The sequence below is a fragment of the Myotis davidii genome, unplaced genomic scaffold (genome assembly GCF_000327345.1).
Source record: "Myotis davidii unplaced genomic scaffold, ASM32734v1 scaffold1695, whole genome shotgun sequence".
Lineage (NCBI taxonomy): Eukaryota > Metazoa > Chordata > Mammalia > Chiroptera > Vespertilionidae > Myotis > Myotis davidii.
Window position 1 is genome coordinate 41,741 of NW_006286298.1, and position 16,051 is coordinate 57,791.

Sequence of the window (16,051 nt, forward strand, 5' to 3'; positions counted from 1 at the left end):
CCTGTCTGAGTCACTTGCCTCACCATTGGTTGTCTTTCTACTTTCTACTTTGGCTGACTTTCCCATGCCTTTAGTAGCTGGTTTCACCTTCCTCCAGCTGTCTTCCCCATCCTCCTTGCTGCTGCCACTCTGCCTTTTGCCACCATCCCGCTGAGTCCTGTTCTTGCCCTTCCTCTGCACTAGGGGCTCTTCATCTCCCCCACTGTTATCTCCGCTGCCTGCTGCTGCTTTTTCCTTCTCTTCCTCTCTGTCCCCCCGGTCTCCCAGCACTTTTGCTGCCAGGCTTTTCTGCTTACTGCTCCTCTCCCAAGCTGACTTTTTCCCTCCATTGTTTGGAGCTCTGGGTTTCCAATCCTCCTCGCTGTTCTCTTTCTTGGCTAGGGTCTCCTCCCCCTCACTCTCCATTTCACTTTCCTGGTGCCTTTTAGCTCTTTTGTTTTCCATCCTTTGGGCAGTTTCTTCCTCACTGTCCTCACTCTCCTCCATGGCCTGCTTCCTACTAGCTGAAATCTTGTCTGGTACCTGCTTGTTCTTAATGGTGGCCTCCCACCCCATCTTCGTCCTCACCTTCCTGCCTCTGGGCTCCGGGCTGCCGTTTGCAGAAGAGGAGGAAGAGCTTCGGGGCCTGCTTTTCTTGGAGCTCTTCCTGTAAGAGCGCTTCTTCCTCTCCCCCGTGAGGGTCCCCCCTGCCTCACTGTCACTCACCTCCCTCTCCAAGTCGCTTGCCTCACCCTTGGTTGTCTTTCCATTTTCTACTTTAGCTGACTTTCCCATGCCTTTAGTAACTGTTTTCAACTTCCGCCAGCTGTCTTCCCCATCCTCCTCACTGCTGCCACTCTGCCTTTTGCCACCATCCCACTGGGTCCTGTTTTTTGTCACACGTTTCTTCCTAGTCCTGCCTTTGGACTCCTTTTCCTTATTCCCTTCCTCACTGCTCTCTTCTTTCCAGACCTTACTTGTTCTAGCAGAGCTCTCCTCCTCCTCCTCCTTCCAGCTTTCCTTCCCTGCCTCCTTCTCTAATCCAGTCTTGTATGCAGTAAGGTCCCTCTGCTGTTCCTCCTCATCGCTGCTCTCAATTGCTCTTTTTGAGGCCCGCTTTGGACTCTCCTCTGTGGGGCTGGCTACTGCCCCCATCCCGTTCTTTGCTGGGTGGCTGGAGCAGTCTGGACTGGAGGCTGCAGCACTGGGCTCTGGAATGTGGAGAGAAGAGAAGGTTGGGACAGGTTCCTCCTGCCCCTTTTCCTCCACTTGGGATAGGTTGTCTTAAACCCTGCTTCAGACAGAAGAAAGGAGAGGAGAGACAGCAGGAAACGGCCCATCAGTCCACCCTGTTCCGGGTTCCTGACTCACTGGCTTCACGACCTCATCCAATGCCTTGGGACATATTACATGCACAGTAAATACTTTCTGAATGAACCAACTATGCAGAAGGCACTAACCTGAATCCGAATTCAAACGGAACCTTTTTCTCTCTGGGTCACTGCAGGAGGTGGGAGGCCTCTTTGCCTTCTTGGCAAGGTCTGGTCCTTCTCTGGCACCGGCTTCATCCCCCTGTTTGTGCATCAAGAGGGCAAAACGTGTATCAAGGTGATGCTCTGCTACACCCCCGCTCTGGCCCCTACTCCTCAGCAACAAGCCCCGCCTCCCGTGGAGGGGGTTCCGCCCACACCTGCATCTTCAGCAGTTCCTCCTCCACGAGCCGCTTCAGCACCTGCTTCTCCTTGGGATCCAGGTGGTCGCGGCCGGTGTGAGCCAAGAACCTTCGCCGCACGATGGAGTGGGTGAGCGTGCTGCGGAGAGAGATGTCAAGGGGGAGTCCCCAGCCCGGCCCGGCCCTTGTCCACCCCCACCCCAAGCTCCAGTGCACCTGAGGTCCGGGCGGCCTCGGAAGAAGCTACGGGTAAACTCCCGCATCTCGTTCTCCCGCGCCATTTTGCGCGGGTTGGGGTTGGTGGCCCCCGCCTTTTTTCTTCCCGGCCTCCGCTAGCGCATTTGACAGGAACGTGCGCACGCGCAGTGTCGTGGCGTTGTAAGGCAAAGGACGGTTGGGTGTCGGTTGCGGGCCGCTTGGACCGAGGGCTTTGCCAGACAAACCTTGATTTCCCGGCAGTTGGAGAGTCTCGCGGCTCCTCCCTTATTTTAGATTCGGCGCGGCAACCTTTGGGTGTACGTAATCAGTCCGCGACGCCTCCGTCCGTGGTCTCGTGCCAGCTAGGCCGCTGTGACTTCGGAAGACAGAAGAAAAGGGACATCTCTCCTGAAAACTAGGACTCCCGGGGGGAAGAGTCTTGTGCCTGCCAATCTCTGAGCACGCGTAGAATCGGTCAGGGCGAATCTCCGGCGTCCGCCATCTTTGTGACGTCATCAAGTCGCGGCGACACCATCTTTAGCGTCGTCCCGGGTAGCGAAGTTCCTTTCCCGGTATTCCCTGAGAGGGCAACGGGGTGGTAACGAAACCTGGGCGCGGGGCACGCCGGGGATTGTAGTCCCCGCGGGCACGGTTTGACTTCGTCTCCGGAAGTGGAGGGTGGAGAGGCGGGGCCGAGCGCTGGGAGGGTAGCGGGACTTCAGGGCTGGGCGCCGCTCCGGGGCTGGTCATGAACGGGCCGGCGGACGGCGAAGTGGACTACAAGAAAAAGTACCGGAACCTGAAGCGGAAGCTCAAGTTCCTCATCTACGTGAGTGCGGGGTGAGGAGGTGGGGGTGAGGCCTGCCTCCGGGAGGACCGCGGTTTTCCCACGAGGAAAGGGAGTGGGGTGCGCTGTCGCCAGGTTCCGGGCCCCGCCGGCTCAGCGCGCCCCTGACTGTGATGCAGGAGCACGAGTGCTTCCAGGAGGAGCTGAGGAAGGCACAGAGGAAATTGCTGAAGGTGTCCCGGGACAAGAGGTGAGCCGCCGGGCGGGAGAAGGGAACCCCGGGGGTGAGGTCCCGGTGGCGGTACGTACTCGGACCCGGCTGCGGGAATCGGGCCCAAGGGCATGGTGCCTGCCTGGGGCTGTCGCTAGGCGCCAGCCGACCAGCCAGAGGGACAAGGGCCAGACAGCGTTGCTGCGGCCACAGTGAACACTGTTCGCCCCGCCTCTTTCCTCAGTTTCCTCCTAGACCGGCTCCTGCAGTACGAGAACGTGGATGAAGACTCTTCGGGTGAGCATGCCTGATAGGGGGGCGACATGGTTCCCGGCGCGCAGCCAGCTTCCTGGGCCTCCTTTCAGGCCGTGGAGGCAGCCAGCGTCCAGGGGTTCTCAGCCTCTTTGCTTGCCCGCCACCGCCACTGTTCTTCACTCGAGCGTTTGTTGAACGTCTGTGTTGTAGGCACTGACTTTGGAGGTACTGTGGTGACCAAGATGGATGAAGCCTCTTGGAATTTTTATCCTAGCTGGGGACAGTATAAGTAAGCAAGAAATTAGAATGTTAGATTTGAAAGGAATAAGATCAGGCTAGAGCAGGGGTGATAAACTTTTTCTATAAAGGACCAATTAACAAATATTTTAGGCTTTGCAGAACATACAAGTCTTTGTCACAGCTACGTAGTTCTGCTGTTGTAGTGCAAAAGCAGCCAAAGGTGATAGATAAGTGAGCATGGCTGTGTTTCAGTAAAACTTTATTTATGGACAACGAAACTTGAATTTCACATCATAAACTATATTTTGTCCCTCCACCCCCAACCATTTAAAAATATAAAAGCCATTCTTAGTTTGCAGACCATATAAAAGCAGACGGCAGGCGATGTCTCAACAGTGTCCAAGGAAGGCCTTTTTTAGGCAGTAGTTTGGAGCTAGGACCTGGGTAAGAAAAAAAAACAAACAAATCTTAGAAGGCAGGAATGAGAGGTTTCCAGGCAGAGAGAATAACAAAATGCAAATACTCTGAGGTAACAGAAGAGTCTGAAGAGCAGAAGGGCTAAAGCACATAAAGCAGTGTTTTCAAACTTTTTAAAGCACTATTACAATCAACAATACATTTCACATCATGAGCAAGTCTCTACTTAAGTACTTATAAGACAAAATTTAATGAAAGTGTTAAGATCACTATACACATTTTTTCTGACACTTTTTAGACTGCTTTTTTTTTTTCTCATTGAATGCTGATTGCAACAAATAAAATGACTTCATGACCTACCCATGAGCTGAGACCCACGGTTCGAAACGCCCTCGAGTGGCATTTGTGCCTCTGTTCCAGGATGGGACCCTCAGAAGCCATGTCACATACAGTCACCTCTCTCTGTGGCCCCTTTAAACATTGATCCAGAGCAGGGTCAGCAGATGGCATTCAGCCAGGCTGCTTGTTTTTGTAATAATTTTATTGGAACACGACACCATTCATCTACATATTACAGGAGGGTAGTAGATGCTAAATGAGGTCAGAGAAGTAGGTGGAAGCCCGCTCGTCTAGGTCGTGGCAAAAACATTTGGCTTTTATTCTGGCTTCTCTCTGCCTGCTTGTTCCTTCCCTCGGGGATTCCAGTGAACTTCCTGGTCAGGGGGGTTTCAGGGTAGGAAGCAAGAAAGTCGGCGTGTTCATGGTCAGAGTGTGATCAATCTGAAGAGCAAGAGCTGCACACATAGGCCCACTTGTATCGTGGAGAATCCCACAGTCTGGTCACGGAAATGCCCACACATGACACATGTTAGCACAGTGTAAGGAGAACTGTGACGTGTGAGAGCAGAATCTGGAACAGCCAGCAATTAACTGGGCCTGAAGGATTTTGGAAGACTTCTCAGAGAGGTGCCATTACATCACTTTTTTTTTTTCAGTTACAGTTGACATACAATATTATATTAGTTTCAGCTGTACAATAGTGATTAGACATGTATATGATTTGCTTCTTAAAGGATGTATCTCAGCCAAGAAATTGAGAAAGGCACATACACATAGCCGTTATTTGTCAAATGAGTGATGGCCCTTGTAGGTAGAGGCACGGACTGGGAAATAAATGTTGTTTTTTTATTAAATTGATTGGCATGATGTGAAGAGTGTAGTTTGGTTGGGAGATCAGAAAGGTAGGTTGAGGCCACATTAAGCATTTCAGATGTGATCAGTTTGGGGTCATTCTGGAGTAGGAGTGGACAGTGTGCTGCAGGAGAGGTGAGATTGCTTAGGGGATTTTGACCCCACAGGGTAGTGGCTTGATCTTGTGGCAGTTGGAATGGGGGGCGGGCAGTGGACAAAGACTGGAGAAAGTTGAGAGATTGATTAACAGGACCCTGGACCATAGGGAGTGGAGCAGAGGCAGGAGCTGAAAGCAGCTTAGAGGTGAATGAGGAGAGAGTGGCGTAAATTGGCCAGAGAGTCAGAGACCTGGGTTCAAGTTCAGCCCCACACCTTACTCTTAGCCTCAGTGGCCTCATCTGAAAAGTGGAAGTGAAGCCCTCACCTTCCTTCTTGGATGGTTATGAAGACAAGGAGGGGCGGTGAATGCCAGGTGCCTGGTCAGAGTCTGGCAGGTCGGAAGTGCTTAACATGTGTCACCATGGAGTGGCCTGGCAGGAAGTGTTTGGAAGTCAGATGTAAAGGACCTTTTAAGAAGTTGGAGACTCGGGGCTCCCCAGAATAGCACGTGCGCGCCAGCTGAAGAGTCAGCTTGCCTGGCGCCCTTCCAGAGTCGAGGTCATGCCCTCTGGGGCGGAGAGGAACCCTCCCCACTGACCAGCCCTCCCCCTCACAGACTCAGATGCCACTGCATCTTCAGATAACAGTGAGACAGAGGGGACACCCAAGTTGTCGGACACGCCAGCCCCCAAGAGGTGAGAAGAAGCCATCATTCTCTGGGGATGGAGGTTGGGGGCGGGGGGAGCACCTGGGCCTCCTAGCTTCCTCTGACCCCCTCCCCTATCCTTTCTCCAGGAAAAGAAGCCCTCCGATGGGGGGTGCCCCCTCTCCCTCCAGCCTCTCTCTGCCTCCTTCAGCAGGGTTTCCCCTTCAGGCCTCCGGGGCCCCCTCCCCATACCTGAGCTCGGTGAGTTGGGGCTCAGGGATGGGAAATGGTAACTAAGATGCCTGGGAAGAAGGTGGGCATCATTTGGGTAGAAGAGGCCAGGCCTCAGGGTGAAATTGGCCCAGCTCTGGGGGCATCAGTCGGGGTGTGACCAGCAAGCGTCCCTTGGAGGGGTGTGAGTCATGGCTGCCTGGTTCTCTCTGGTGTAGGAATGGGGGACAGATATGACTGAGGAGAGCAGACCCCAGGACAAAGTCCTGCTGCTGTCCCATCCCCTTCTGTTCTCAGAAGCCACACTCATCATCATCTCTTGTTTTTCCATTCTTCTTCCTGTTTGCATTTTCCCCTTCACCTCCCACCCATCCATTCCATTTCCCATCTCCATTCCCCCCACTCCCACCTGCAGCTGGCTTCCCCCCCCTACCCCCCATTCCCTTCTGACTACCTGGCCCTGCAGCTGCCCGAGCCCAGCCCCCTGAGGCCCAAGCGGGAGAAACGGCCCCGCCTGCCCCGGAAACTCAAGGTACCCAGTTCGGGGGATGTTAGGGAGGGGCCAGAATGGCAGGAGGATAGCCATTTGAGGGAGGCTCAGGACAGAGGCTGGGGGCCTCTCTGAGAATTTTAAAGGATTGATTTGGGGCTGCTGGGGGCCCAGCCCAGGGCTAAGTACTGAGGGATTTGGGTCAGAGAGATACTGGTTCACAGGCTCGATGTGGAGATAAATCGGGTAGGACCAGCCTTGGAGGACTCAGAGTAAAGATGCCTGGGATCCTGCCCTTAGACTGTTGCAGTGTGACCGGGGGGAGGTGGGGGCAGGCTCATTTTCACAGCTGTTCTGTGATGCCCGGCAGCCCCAGAGGGAGGGACGGAGTTGTGGGATCTAGAATCAAGTCAAGGCTGCACCCATTGAAACCATGGGACCTTGAGCAGGGCTCCTTCACCCTCCAAGGCTCAGATTCTGTGTCTGTATAGTGAGCAATCAAAATACACGTACTCAACAAGTGTTTACTGAGTGTCTACTATGCACCAGGCACTGTTCTAGGTGCTGCAGATGAAGTAGTGAATAAAACAGACAAATCTCTGCCTTCGTGGAGCTCATATTTTAGCAGATAGGCAGAAAGTAAAAAATAGATACCAGTGCAGAAAAATGGAGTCAGGTGAAGAGGATGGGAAGCACCAGAGTAGATGGTGTTTATGGTTAGGTGGTCTGGGGTGTTATTTGGTGGAGACTTCACGGAAATGAGAACAAGCCATGTGGCTCTCTGGCAAAGTGTTTCAATCAGGAAGGCTAACCAGTGCAAAGGCCCTGGGGTAGGAGTGTGTGTGCATACTTGGCTGTTCAAGGACCAGGAAGGAGTCCATGTGATCGAATGAAAGTCAGAGGGGGAGAATGATCAGAGAGCAGGTCAGAGAAATAACGGGTAAAATGGTGTAAGGCCCTGTCGGTGTGTAAAGACTTTGGCTTGTACTATGAATGAATAGGAAGTCTTTGGAGAGATTGGGCAGAGGGAGAATCTGATCTGATTTACGTATTAACAGAATTGCTGGCACTGCTGTGTGGAGAATAGACTGGGGAGGGAGAAGAGAGGACGAGGGGGTCTGGTCAGGATGGAAATGGGGAGACCAGTGAGGAGGCTGCTGCAGTAGACCAGATAGCAGTAGAGAGGGTCTATTGCAAAGAATGAGCCACAGGAAGACCAGTGTGGGCTGTGAGAAAGAAGTCCGGGTTGACTCCAGGGTTTTTGGCCTGAGCAACCAAAGAAGTCAGGAGTGGGAGAGATGAGGAGTTTGGTTTTGGACATGTTGAGATTCTGTCTGGAAATGCCAACAAGACACCTGGGTGATGAGCCTGGGGCTCACGGGGTATGTGCTGGAAGTCATCAGCGTGGAGGTGGATTCGATCACGAGGGAGAGTGGGTGGAGAAGAGGGGAGGACTGTGCCCTTAGCTCCAGGAGACATGAGGACAGGGAAGGCACAGTGGCCGTCCGGCTGAGTCTAAGTGGAATAGGTACCAGGCTGGACAGCTCTCAAGTCAGGTGGACTTTGGACTCAAGGTTCTGGAACCAGAAGTGCGATGGGAGGACATGCTTGTGGTGGTGCTGGGTGTGCGTTCGAGTTCGTCTCCCAGCTCTGCCACTTACTCCTGTGTAACCTTGGCCCTTAAGCCTGAAAAATGGGTAGGTAATGCGTGACACACTGACCCTCCACCCTACTTGGCAAGGATTTTGTTCTGGCCTGTAGGGCAGGATGGTGGAGATGGCCAGGGTCAGCGAAGCCTGGGGCCGATGGGCAGAGGTGTGTGGCGTGAGCTCGGCAGTTGGAGGCTTTCTGTGGGGTTGGTCCTGAAGTGGAGAAGCTTTGGGGAGCTAAGCTCTAGACATTCAGGAGAGAAAATACTGGTTCGGGGAGAGGCCCAGATCAATGGCTGTGCTGGGGGAAGGGGTGACTTCAGGGAAGGCCTCAGAGAAGAGGTAACACTTGAGCCCAGGGTAAGTGAGATTTGGGTGTTACAGGCTGAGGCAGTGGTGGGAGGAAGACAGAGGACATGGCCGGTGTTTGGGCTGGAGCAGGAGGGATGAGGGAACAGTGTTGGGAAGGAAACTAGGATGGGGGGTCGTAGAAGGCCTTGACGCGCAGAGGCGGGCAGGTCTGTGAAGGGAGTGGGGGTTGTTGAGGCTTCTGAGTGACGTGGCGTGAGGAGGGAACGCTATGAAGACTGAAGCAGGTCAGTTAGGAGCCTGGGCCTCAGTCAGACTCGGCTGGGTTTGAACCCCAGCTCCCCCACGTGACCTTGGGCATGTCATTTCACTCTGAGCTTCAGCTTCTCCTGGGGTCACTGGGTCACTGTCACGTTAACACGAGTGAAGGGAAGGAACACAGCCCAGTGCCTGGTCCCTAGGAAGCCACAGGTAAACACTAGCTGCTGTTGGTCACCTGAGGGGGCCATTGAGTGAGTCCAAGCAGGTTAGGAAGTGGGAGCTGGAGTAGGAATCAAGAGTAGTGGCCAGAGGAGGGGGACAGTCCTCGTGTCGCTGCTTTTTTCAGCCATGTACGTGCCTGCTCCTCTGTGTACACATGGGTGCCTCGTACTGGATACAAGGGTGCTATTCAGTGCTTGGCCTCCTGTCACCAGTCCTGGCAGTCTCCTGTACCCTGAGGTGCTGACCCTGATGAAAAACCCACTCTGGCCCTCCACGCCACCCAGGAACAGGGTGAGGGTGGGCCATGAGGGCTGAATGGGTCAAAACAATGAGAAGGGCCACTGTGAAGACCACACAGAAGCATTTCCTGCCACCTGCAACCCAGGGCCAGATTGGACACTGCCCAGTGGGGACCTGGCAGCCTGTTTTCTCCTCTGGCCCCTGACCTCTCCTCCCTTCCAGGGCGGTCAGAATGGCCAGAGAGCATTAAAGCGAATCACTGTCAGTGTGTGCTCGGTTTGTGCTCACAGGCAAGGCGTGCAGCCCACCGCGTTCTCTGGGGGGAAGGTTGTCAGGACCTGGCAGGAGTGGGGCTGGAGGGTTGGGCAGGACAGAGGCCACTTCCCAGCCTCAGAGGACACAGCAGGACCAATAGAAAAGGACACTGCAGGTGGAAGGACCGCCGCTCTCAGGCATGCGGCACCGCCTGCCCTGCGGGCAGCGAGGGGCCTGAGGCCATCAAGTGGAGGAGTGACGGCTCAGATTTGTGTTTTAGAGAGGCCGCTCTGGCTGCAGTGTGGAGGAGGAGCTGGAGCTGGGAGAGGCTGAAGGCAGGGAGTCCAGTTAGCAGGCTGGTCCCGTAGTCCAGGTGAGCTGAGAGGAGGGCCTGGCCTAGGCCAGTGGCTGTGGGGATCCCAAGGAGGGGCCAGCCCAGATGTAAGAGGCCTCACTCACATAGCAGGGGGTGAAGACCTAGGACACCCCCACCCTACCACCAAACCAGTGAGCCCCACCGTAGGAGGAGGGAGAGAAGGCCAGTGGTGGCCAGTGGTATCAGGTGCCTAGAGGCAGGCAGGCCCAGGCTGGCTCTGATTGCTGTGCCGTCACAGGGGCTGCCGAGTGAGGCAGGGCCCAGCCTTTCCCTCCTGGTTTCCTGTAAGCCCCTCCCGCCCTCATCACTGCCTCCATCACTACTACCCCTTACCCCCAGGCACTTGCTGGTTTGAGACTCTGAAGTGGCTATGGTGGGGTAGGCCCCTGATTCCAGTGTGGCTGGCCTGGCTGTGTCCAGTACCCTTGGAATGAGCCTTTGCCCCTTCCCCACCCCCCAGAACTGCCGTAAGGGGCAGTGCCGGCCTCCTAGAGGTCCCATTCCTTCCTGACAGCCCCTCCCTGTGTTTCTTCCCCCCCCCCCCTGCTGGAGATGGCGGTGGGACCCCCTGACTGCCCTGTGGGAGGGCCGCTGACCTTCCCCAGCCGGGGTTCTGGGGCTGGGGTGGGGGCAGCCCTGGCCCCACTGCCTCCCACTAAGATGCCCCCCCCTACGATCCTGAGTGCAGTCCCTCGGCAGATGTTCAGCGATGCAGGCAGCGGGGATGATGCCCTGGATGGAGATGATGACCTGGTGATCGACATCCCGGAGTGACCCCCTCTGCCCGGCCCCTGTCCAGCCCCCTGTGCCAGCACATGAGCCCCAGCTTCCACAGAGACATTTATTGACGCCCAGTTGCCATGCTGCGGCCACTGACACAATCGGAAGAAGAGGCGTAAACATGCATAAACGTCCCCTGGAAGGAGGGCCCCTCCCCAGGAAGGGCAGGAGGCTGCCCTCACATCCTGGCCCCGTCCTGGGGACACTGATTTAAATGAGTGGCTGGGAACATCTGCCACCCCTCGGAGAGGCCGGGACCCCGCGGCGCCTCCCCCTGCATTTAAAAGGGCAGCTGTGCAGGGCTAGATGTGTTGTTTTCAAACGAAGATTCTGTAGTAAAGGAGTGGCTCTTTTTTGGTTTTTGTCCTTTTCTTTTTTGGAATCTTCTCTTTCAAACCCCCCCTAATCCGACCTCCTCCCTGTGGTGGAGGGGACGGGCAGCCTGGAGAGGCAAGAGAGAAGCAGCAGCTGGGCTCTTGGGGCAGGGGCCCTGGCAGGGCTCCCCTGCAGGTGTGCACAGGATGGATGGTTTGCATATTTGCATGTAGTAGCGAGTCAGGCAGGAGGAAGTTTGCATATGTGAATACAGATCTCCACAGTCCCTCACAAGACAGACCCACAGTCACAGAGATTCTCACGAAGTAAGACAGGTAGTGCAGGGCGGGCGGGGCATCCACCCCGTGTAAACGTGCAACACACTCGTGGGAAGGTTGGGTGCTGGACCCAGCCCTGAGGGGCCTGTGCTGGGCAGCTGCTTGCCTAGCTCAGGCTGAGGGCAGAGCCCCGGCTGCAGGGGGCAGCTCGCTGGTCAAGGTGTGCCAGCGCTCCAGGGCCGAGTCTGGCTGCCGCAGACAGTCATTCCAGTGCTTCCGGGCCTCTCCCCGGGCCCCAGGTCCCAGGGACACGCCCCCTGGGGAGCACGAGAGGCAAAATCAGGGCCCTGCCGGCTGCCGGTCTGCCCGCCCTCAGCACCACCCAGCGGCTCCTCCCTCACCAATGAAGTCGTTGGATTTGCCAATGTCATAGTCCCAGACTGTGACTTCCAGAGTCTTGGTGGCCAGAGCTGAGAGTTCCATCTCATAGAAAAACTCCTGGGACAGGGCAAGCCACACCTTCCATGAGGCATTGCCCCAGGCCCCACCCCTGCCCCTTGTGAGCTCTGTCCCTTCCCCATTTACCTCATTAAATTCTGGGTTGAGAGTCTTCTTCTTCACGCCTGTTTTGTGCTTGGATTTCTTATCCACATCTGGCCTCAGGTACCTGCCAAGGAGGTGGGGCAGGGGCAGGGGAGCAGGGTGGTCAGGGATAGGCCAGAGGAGGACAGGGCAGAGGTCAGGCTCCCTGGGGAGGGGAGGGGAAGGAAGGGCTCACGTCTTGACATAGGGGTCGGAGTAGCCATTGACGTCCATGGCAGCCAGGTGGGCACAGCGTAAGATGCCCACCAGTAGCCCGCGGCGTGAAGAGCTATAGCTGAGACTCAGCAGGATGCGCCCTCGTTCTTCCAGCAGCCCAGGCCCCTGTTCCGCCTGCTCCAGCTTGGGGGCAGACACAGGTCAGCCTGCATCCTTACCACCTCCCGCCCCGACTGGTCCCTGTGAGGCGCCTTACCTCCTTCAGGTAACAGGATATGCCCCTCAGCGCTGCCGACATGGAAGAGGGTGACGCCAGCTGAAGGCAAAGAGAAGGTTCTGGAAACCCGGCCTCCCAGGAACCCCTCCCCTCAGCACCCTACGGCCCCATACGGACCGGGACCTGGCGCTCAAGGCAGATATTAAAATGCTTCTTCTGTGAGGGCTTGAGGCGGCGGAGGGGCACACGGATCTCTCCGATGAACTCATTGTGGCTCAGCTTGTCCTCGTCACACACGGAGATCCTGGCAGGGAAACCAAGGTCAGGGCCCTGGGGTCCCTGGGCCCCCCTCCAGTGAGAAAGTGCCTCCAATGGAACCATGGGCACCTGAGGCTGGTCCTGCTCTGCCTTCGTTAAATACTCATCTGTAAGATGGGCTGCGGTGAGCACCAGGCCTGGCACCTGAGGAGGATGTTTTGGTGTGCCCTGTGCCCCTCCCCTCCCTCTGCATTGCCCAGGCTGTCCCCTGGTCCATCAGGACCTGCTCAGCGAACCTGGAAGCCTTCACAAATCTGGGGGACCTTCCCCATCCCTGCCTTCTGGGCCTGTGGACAGGAGCCTGCTGACTGCGTAGGGTGGGCACTGGTGGGTGTGGTCACCAGTTCAGGCTGTGAGGGCTGGACGGCCTGGAGGAGCCTGGGGCAGCTGGACAGGCACCCACTCCTCTGGAGCTCCTGTCCTGTTCTGCATGCAGAGGGCCGGCCGGGGAGAGACTGAAGCCAGAGGTGAGAAAGGAGTGTTTGTATCTGTGTTGTCTCCTTCGGCCCCTGCACTTGCTTCTGCTGTGACACCCGTGGGTAGCTGTCATGCAGGAGCGTTCATCCCCAGCTCTGCCACTACTAGCAACCGTGTGAGCTTGGGCAAGTCAACCTCCTGACGCCTCCGTTCTCATCCATAAAATGGAGATTCTACTCACCCACCTCCTAAAGCTACTGTAAGGACCAAGTGAAATGAAGGAATGTAAAATGCATAGCCCGTTCCCTAACCGGTTTGGCTCAGTGGATAGAGCGTCGGCCTGCGGACTCAAGGATCCCAGGTTCGATTCTGGTCAAGGGCATGTACCTTGGTTGCAGGCACATACCCAGGAGGGAGTGTGCAGGAGGCAGCTGATCGATGTTTCTAACTCTCCCTCTCCCTTCCTCTCTGTAAGAAATAAAATATTAAAAAAATGAAATGCATAGCCCGGGGCTGGATACCGCGGGGCACCCAGCGAGTGATGTAGTCCTCACTCTCTAGTATCTGAACTAGGGGGCCAGCCTTTCTGGTTTCTGCCTGTCCTCCCTCCAGTCCACCTCACACACAACATCAAGGTGATCTCTCCCAAACACAGCCCTGCCCAGCCAGTGTGGCTCAGTGGTTGAGCGTCGACCTATGAACCAGGAGGTCACGGTTCAATTCCTGGTCAGGGCACATGCCCGGGTTGTGGGCTCCATCCCCAGTGGGGGGCGTACAGGAGGCAGTCGCTCAATGATTCTCATTGATATTTCTCTCTCTCCCTCTTCTCTCTAAAGTCAATAAAAATAATAAGTAAACATCTAAATTTTTTTTTAAATAAAACACAGCCCTGACTGCCCCCCTGCCCTGGTACAAACTCTGCCATGACTCCCTATTGCCCAAGAACAAAGGAAAGTTCTAGAAGCCTAGGTTTTGCTGCCCTTCATTCCCTATCGGACTACTCTCCCCATAACACCTCAGGGATGACTGGGCAAGTTTACTATCCTCAGACTTCCTTCCTTAGAGATGTTGGGGGGGCGGGGAGGACAGAGGCAACAGAATGAGCAGACCTCCGCTGCACAGCCCTGACTTCAGTCAGGACCTCTGCAAAGGGCTGTGGGGGACCAGGGACCGCTTTCAGGGGGAGGCGGGGCCTCGAACAAGGAGTGGGGTTTAGGGTGGCGGAAAGAGAAGGAGAAGCGGCGCTTTCCAGGTAGAAGAGACAACAGGCAAAGGAAAGGATCAGAGTAATGAACGGCCGGTCAGAGAGGGCAGCCCTCTGCTGGAGGCAGGAGGAGCGGTGTGGGTAGGAATGCCAGGGAGCACGTGGCCCGCTGCCAAAGGGATGGGGCGCCACTGATGGTACGTGAGCAGCTGAGGGGCTTAACGGGAAGTAAGTCAACCAAAGAAGGTTCCCAGGACAGCTGTCCCGGAGGAGGCCCGGAGCTGGAGGTTTGGTAGCAGGGAGGATGGGCCTCACCTGAGCACCTTGTGGCTGATGTCCTCATCCGTGATGCCACTGTACGTCAGGTCCTCGTTCCACACGGGATTCAGAGTGTTCCTCTGCGTCTTCGTTTTTAGCTTATTGGCCTGCGGCGTGGGGACGAAGGATTCTCAATGCATGTTCCCTAGACCCACAGAGGCCGAGAGCGGGGGAGGCTGGGGACAGACCCAGAAGCTGCGTCAGACTCGGGGAGGGAGGGAGCTATTACCTTGCAGGCTCCAGGCAGCAGGTGCACCTTGACGTAGGGGTCGGCCAGGCCATTGAAATCCATGGGCTTGAGGCCCTGGCGGGGAGGGGAGGAAAGAGAGCGGTGAGCTCCCAGCCCTCCCTCAGCGGAGTAGATCTTGGGGGTGTGGAGAGCCAAGGAGAAGGGGACCTGGGAGGGGGGCGTGGGGAGGGGAGCAGGGGCATGGCCGGGAGAAGGGAAGGATGGAAACCCATCCCTCCCAGGTGGGAGGCAAACAGGGTTGAGGCTGGGGAGGGGGGGAGCGCCCACCTTGGCCCTGAGGATACTACAGTGCAAAGTGCAGGAGGCCTGGTCATAGAGAAGGTCAAACTCCAGCGTGCCCAGGGTGGCTGGGGAAGAGAAGCCGCGTGAGGCCGAGTGTAAAGGCTGGTGTGTGAGCGCGCGGCGGCAGGCCGGCTGGTGCGCTGGCCGTGAAGGTATGTGCATGTCAGCCTGCCAGCCTGTGTGTTGGGTTCCTGGTTCGGCTGCAACTGGGCTGTGTGGGTGGTTGTCTCAGGAGAAATATTGAATATTGAGCCTCGCTAAAGCTGTAGTCTCCACACTGACTGCAGCTGTAGTGCCTGTGCCCTGGCCTCCCCCACACACACCCAGCAGGACCCCATCCCCTTCCCACAAGCCTGGAGGCCCCCAATACCACCCTGGGCCCTTGGAGCCCCCACACTCACTGGCATCATCCGAGTCATAGCTGTCCACCTCAGCTCCATCCTCGGGTGTGGTGGCCCCCAGGAGGGCTGCAGGGGGGGCCAGGGCCAGGGGGGCCAGGCGAGCAGGGGCCTCCCCAAGGCCCCCTCCACCACCGCCCCCTTCAGGTCCTGGTCCCCGGCGGGGGAAGTAGTCAGAGATTTGGCGGATGGGCCGGATGGGCCCGGGGCACACGTTGATGGCCATGTGCTCCTGGATGTTGATGGTCATGCGATCGCCCCTGCGGCCCCTCATGCAGCACCGTGTCTGGGGGGCGGGGAGGTCCCAGCGTGAGCCACTGCCCACTCCTCACACCTGTGGGCTGCGGGCTGCAGGCCAGGCAGCACCCTCCCAGTCTGGGGCCTCCCCTTCTAGGTGTGGAGGGAGGGTCAGCCTGTGAGCTGGGTCCTCGCTCCACAGGCTGGGCTGCCAACTCCCTCCCCCCAGGTCCTGGCTCCACCCCAGCCTTGCCCACTTACCGCCCGTGTCCCTTTGTCATCTTCCCGGCTCCTGCCCCTCGTTCTGGGCTCCCTTCTGCCCCTGGGCCTGCCTGCTCCCCGAAGCCACCCCCAGGTCTCCTCTGTCTCTCGGGGCTCTGGCTATCCTGCAGCAGGCGCTTGTCTAGTCCGGGTGTCACCCACCCCTGGAGACATGCACTTCCCACCGCGTTCAGCCCCGGGGTCCGCCGGTCCGCCTGGTCCCCACCTGCAGCCCACGCTGGGCCCCTTCCCCAGCTGCCTCCTCCTCAGATGGGCGCTCCAGGGGGCC

At 56.9% G+C, this 16,051-nt stretch overlaps 3 protein-coding genes across 7 annotated transcripts in view; 1 reads left to right on the top strand and 2 right to left on the bottom strand.

Moving 5' to 3' along the window:
- HIRIP3 (HIRA interacting protein 3) overlaps positions 1 to 1,953 on the bottom strand; it is a 3,016-nt gene extending 1,063 nt beyond the window's left edge. Inside the window, 4 exon segments of the mRNA XM_015560059.1 lie at positions 647 to 1,190; positions 1,440 to 1,551; positions 1,670 to 1,790; positions 1,868 to 1,953. Of these exon segments, the coding sequence (XP_015415545.1) occupies positions 647 to 1,190; positions 1,440 to 1,551; positions 1,670 to 1,790; positions 1,868 to 1,932 (842 nt within the window). The 5' untranslated portion in view covers positions 1,933 to 1,953.
- A 233-nt stretch (positions 1,954 to 2,186) lies between these two features.
- INO80E (INO80 complex subunit E) lies at positions 2,187 to 10,866 on the top strand. Of its 5 annotated transcripts, none has more exons than XM_015560061.1 (8): positions 2,187 to 2,678; positions 2,816 to 2,886; positions 3,092 to 3,144; positions 5,666 to 5,744; positions 5,845 to 5,956; positions 6,342 to 6,458; positions 9,633 to 9,725; positions 10,417 to 10,497. In XM_015560061.1, the coding sequence occupies exons 1-7, from the start codon at positions 2,598 to 2,600 to the stop codon at positions 9,702 to 9,704; spliced, it is 585 nt and encodes a 194-aa protein (XP_015415547.1). In that variant the 5' UTR covers positions 2,187 to 2,597; the 3' UTR covers positions 9,705 to 9,725; positions 10,417 to 10,497. The 5 variants fall into 5 exon arrangements, with proteins under 5 accessions (XP_015415547.1, XP_015415548.1, XP_006757818.1 ...); XM_015560062.1 differs by lacking the exon at positions 10,417 to 10,497 and adding an exon at positions 10,281 to 10,365; XM_006757755.2 differs by lacking the exon at positions 9,633 to 9,725 and having other exon boundaries at positions 10,281 to 10,866.
- A 184-nt stretch (positions 10,867 to 11,050) lies between these two features.
- Positions 11,051 to 15,953, bottom strand: DOC2A (double C2-like domains, alpha). Its single transcript, XM_006757754.2, has 10 exons — positions 15,268 to 15,953; positions 14,852 to 14,931; positions 14,564 to 14,638; positions 14,332 to 14,441; positions 12,255 to 12,381; positions 12,117 to 12,176; positions 11,880 to 12,043; positions 11,687 to 11,768; positions 11,503 to 11,599; positions 11,051 to 11,418 (listed from the first exon to the last, which is right to left on the bottom strand). The coding sequence occupies exons 1-10, from the start codon at positions 15,536 to 15,538 to the stop codon at positions 11,273 to 11,275; spliced, it is 1,212 nt and encodes a 403-aa protein (XP_006757817.1). The 5' UTR covers positions 15,539 to 15,953; the 3' UTR covers positions 11,051 to 11,272.
- Positions 15,954 to 16,051: the final 98 nt, after the last annotated feature.

Excerpts from the sequence above, each read along its gene's own strand:
- DOC2A (XM_006757754.2), bottom strand. The coding sequence starts at position 15,538 with ATGAGGGGCCGCAGGGGCGATCGCATGACCATCAACATCCAGGAGCAC. Across the intron at positions 14,932-15,267 it reads CTATGACTCGGATGATGCCA|CCACCCTGGGCACGCTGGAG; the intron begins GTGAGTGTGGGG and ends TCTCTTCCCCAG. Across the intron at positions 14,442-14,563 it reads TGCTGCCTGGAGCCTGCAAG|GCCAATAAGCTAAAAACGAA; the intron begins GTAATAGCTCCC and ends CCCACGCCGCAG.
- INO80E (XM_006757755.2), top strand. The coding sequence starts at position 2,598 with ATGAACGGGCCGGCGGACGGCGAAGTGGACTACAAGAAAAAGTACCGG. Across the intron at positions 2,679-2,815 it reads AGCTCAAGTTCCTCATCTAC|GAGCACGAGTGCTTCCAGGA; the intron begins GTGAGTGCGGGG and ends ACTGTGATGCAG. Across the intron at positions 3,145-5,665 it reads CGTGGATGAAGACTCTTCGG|ACTCAGATGCCACTGCATCT; the intron begins GTGAGCATGCCT and ends TCCCCCTCACAG.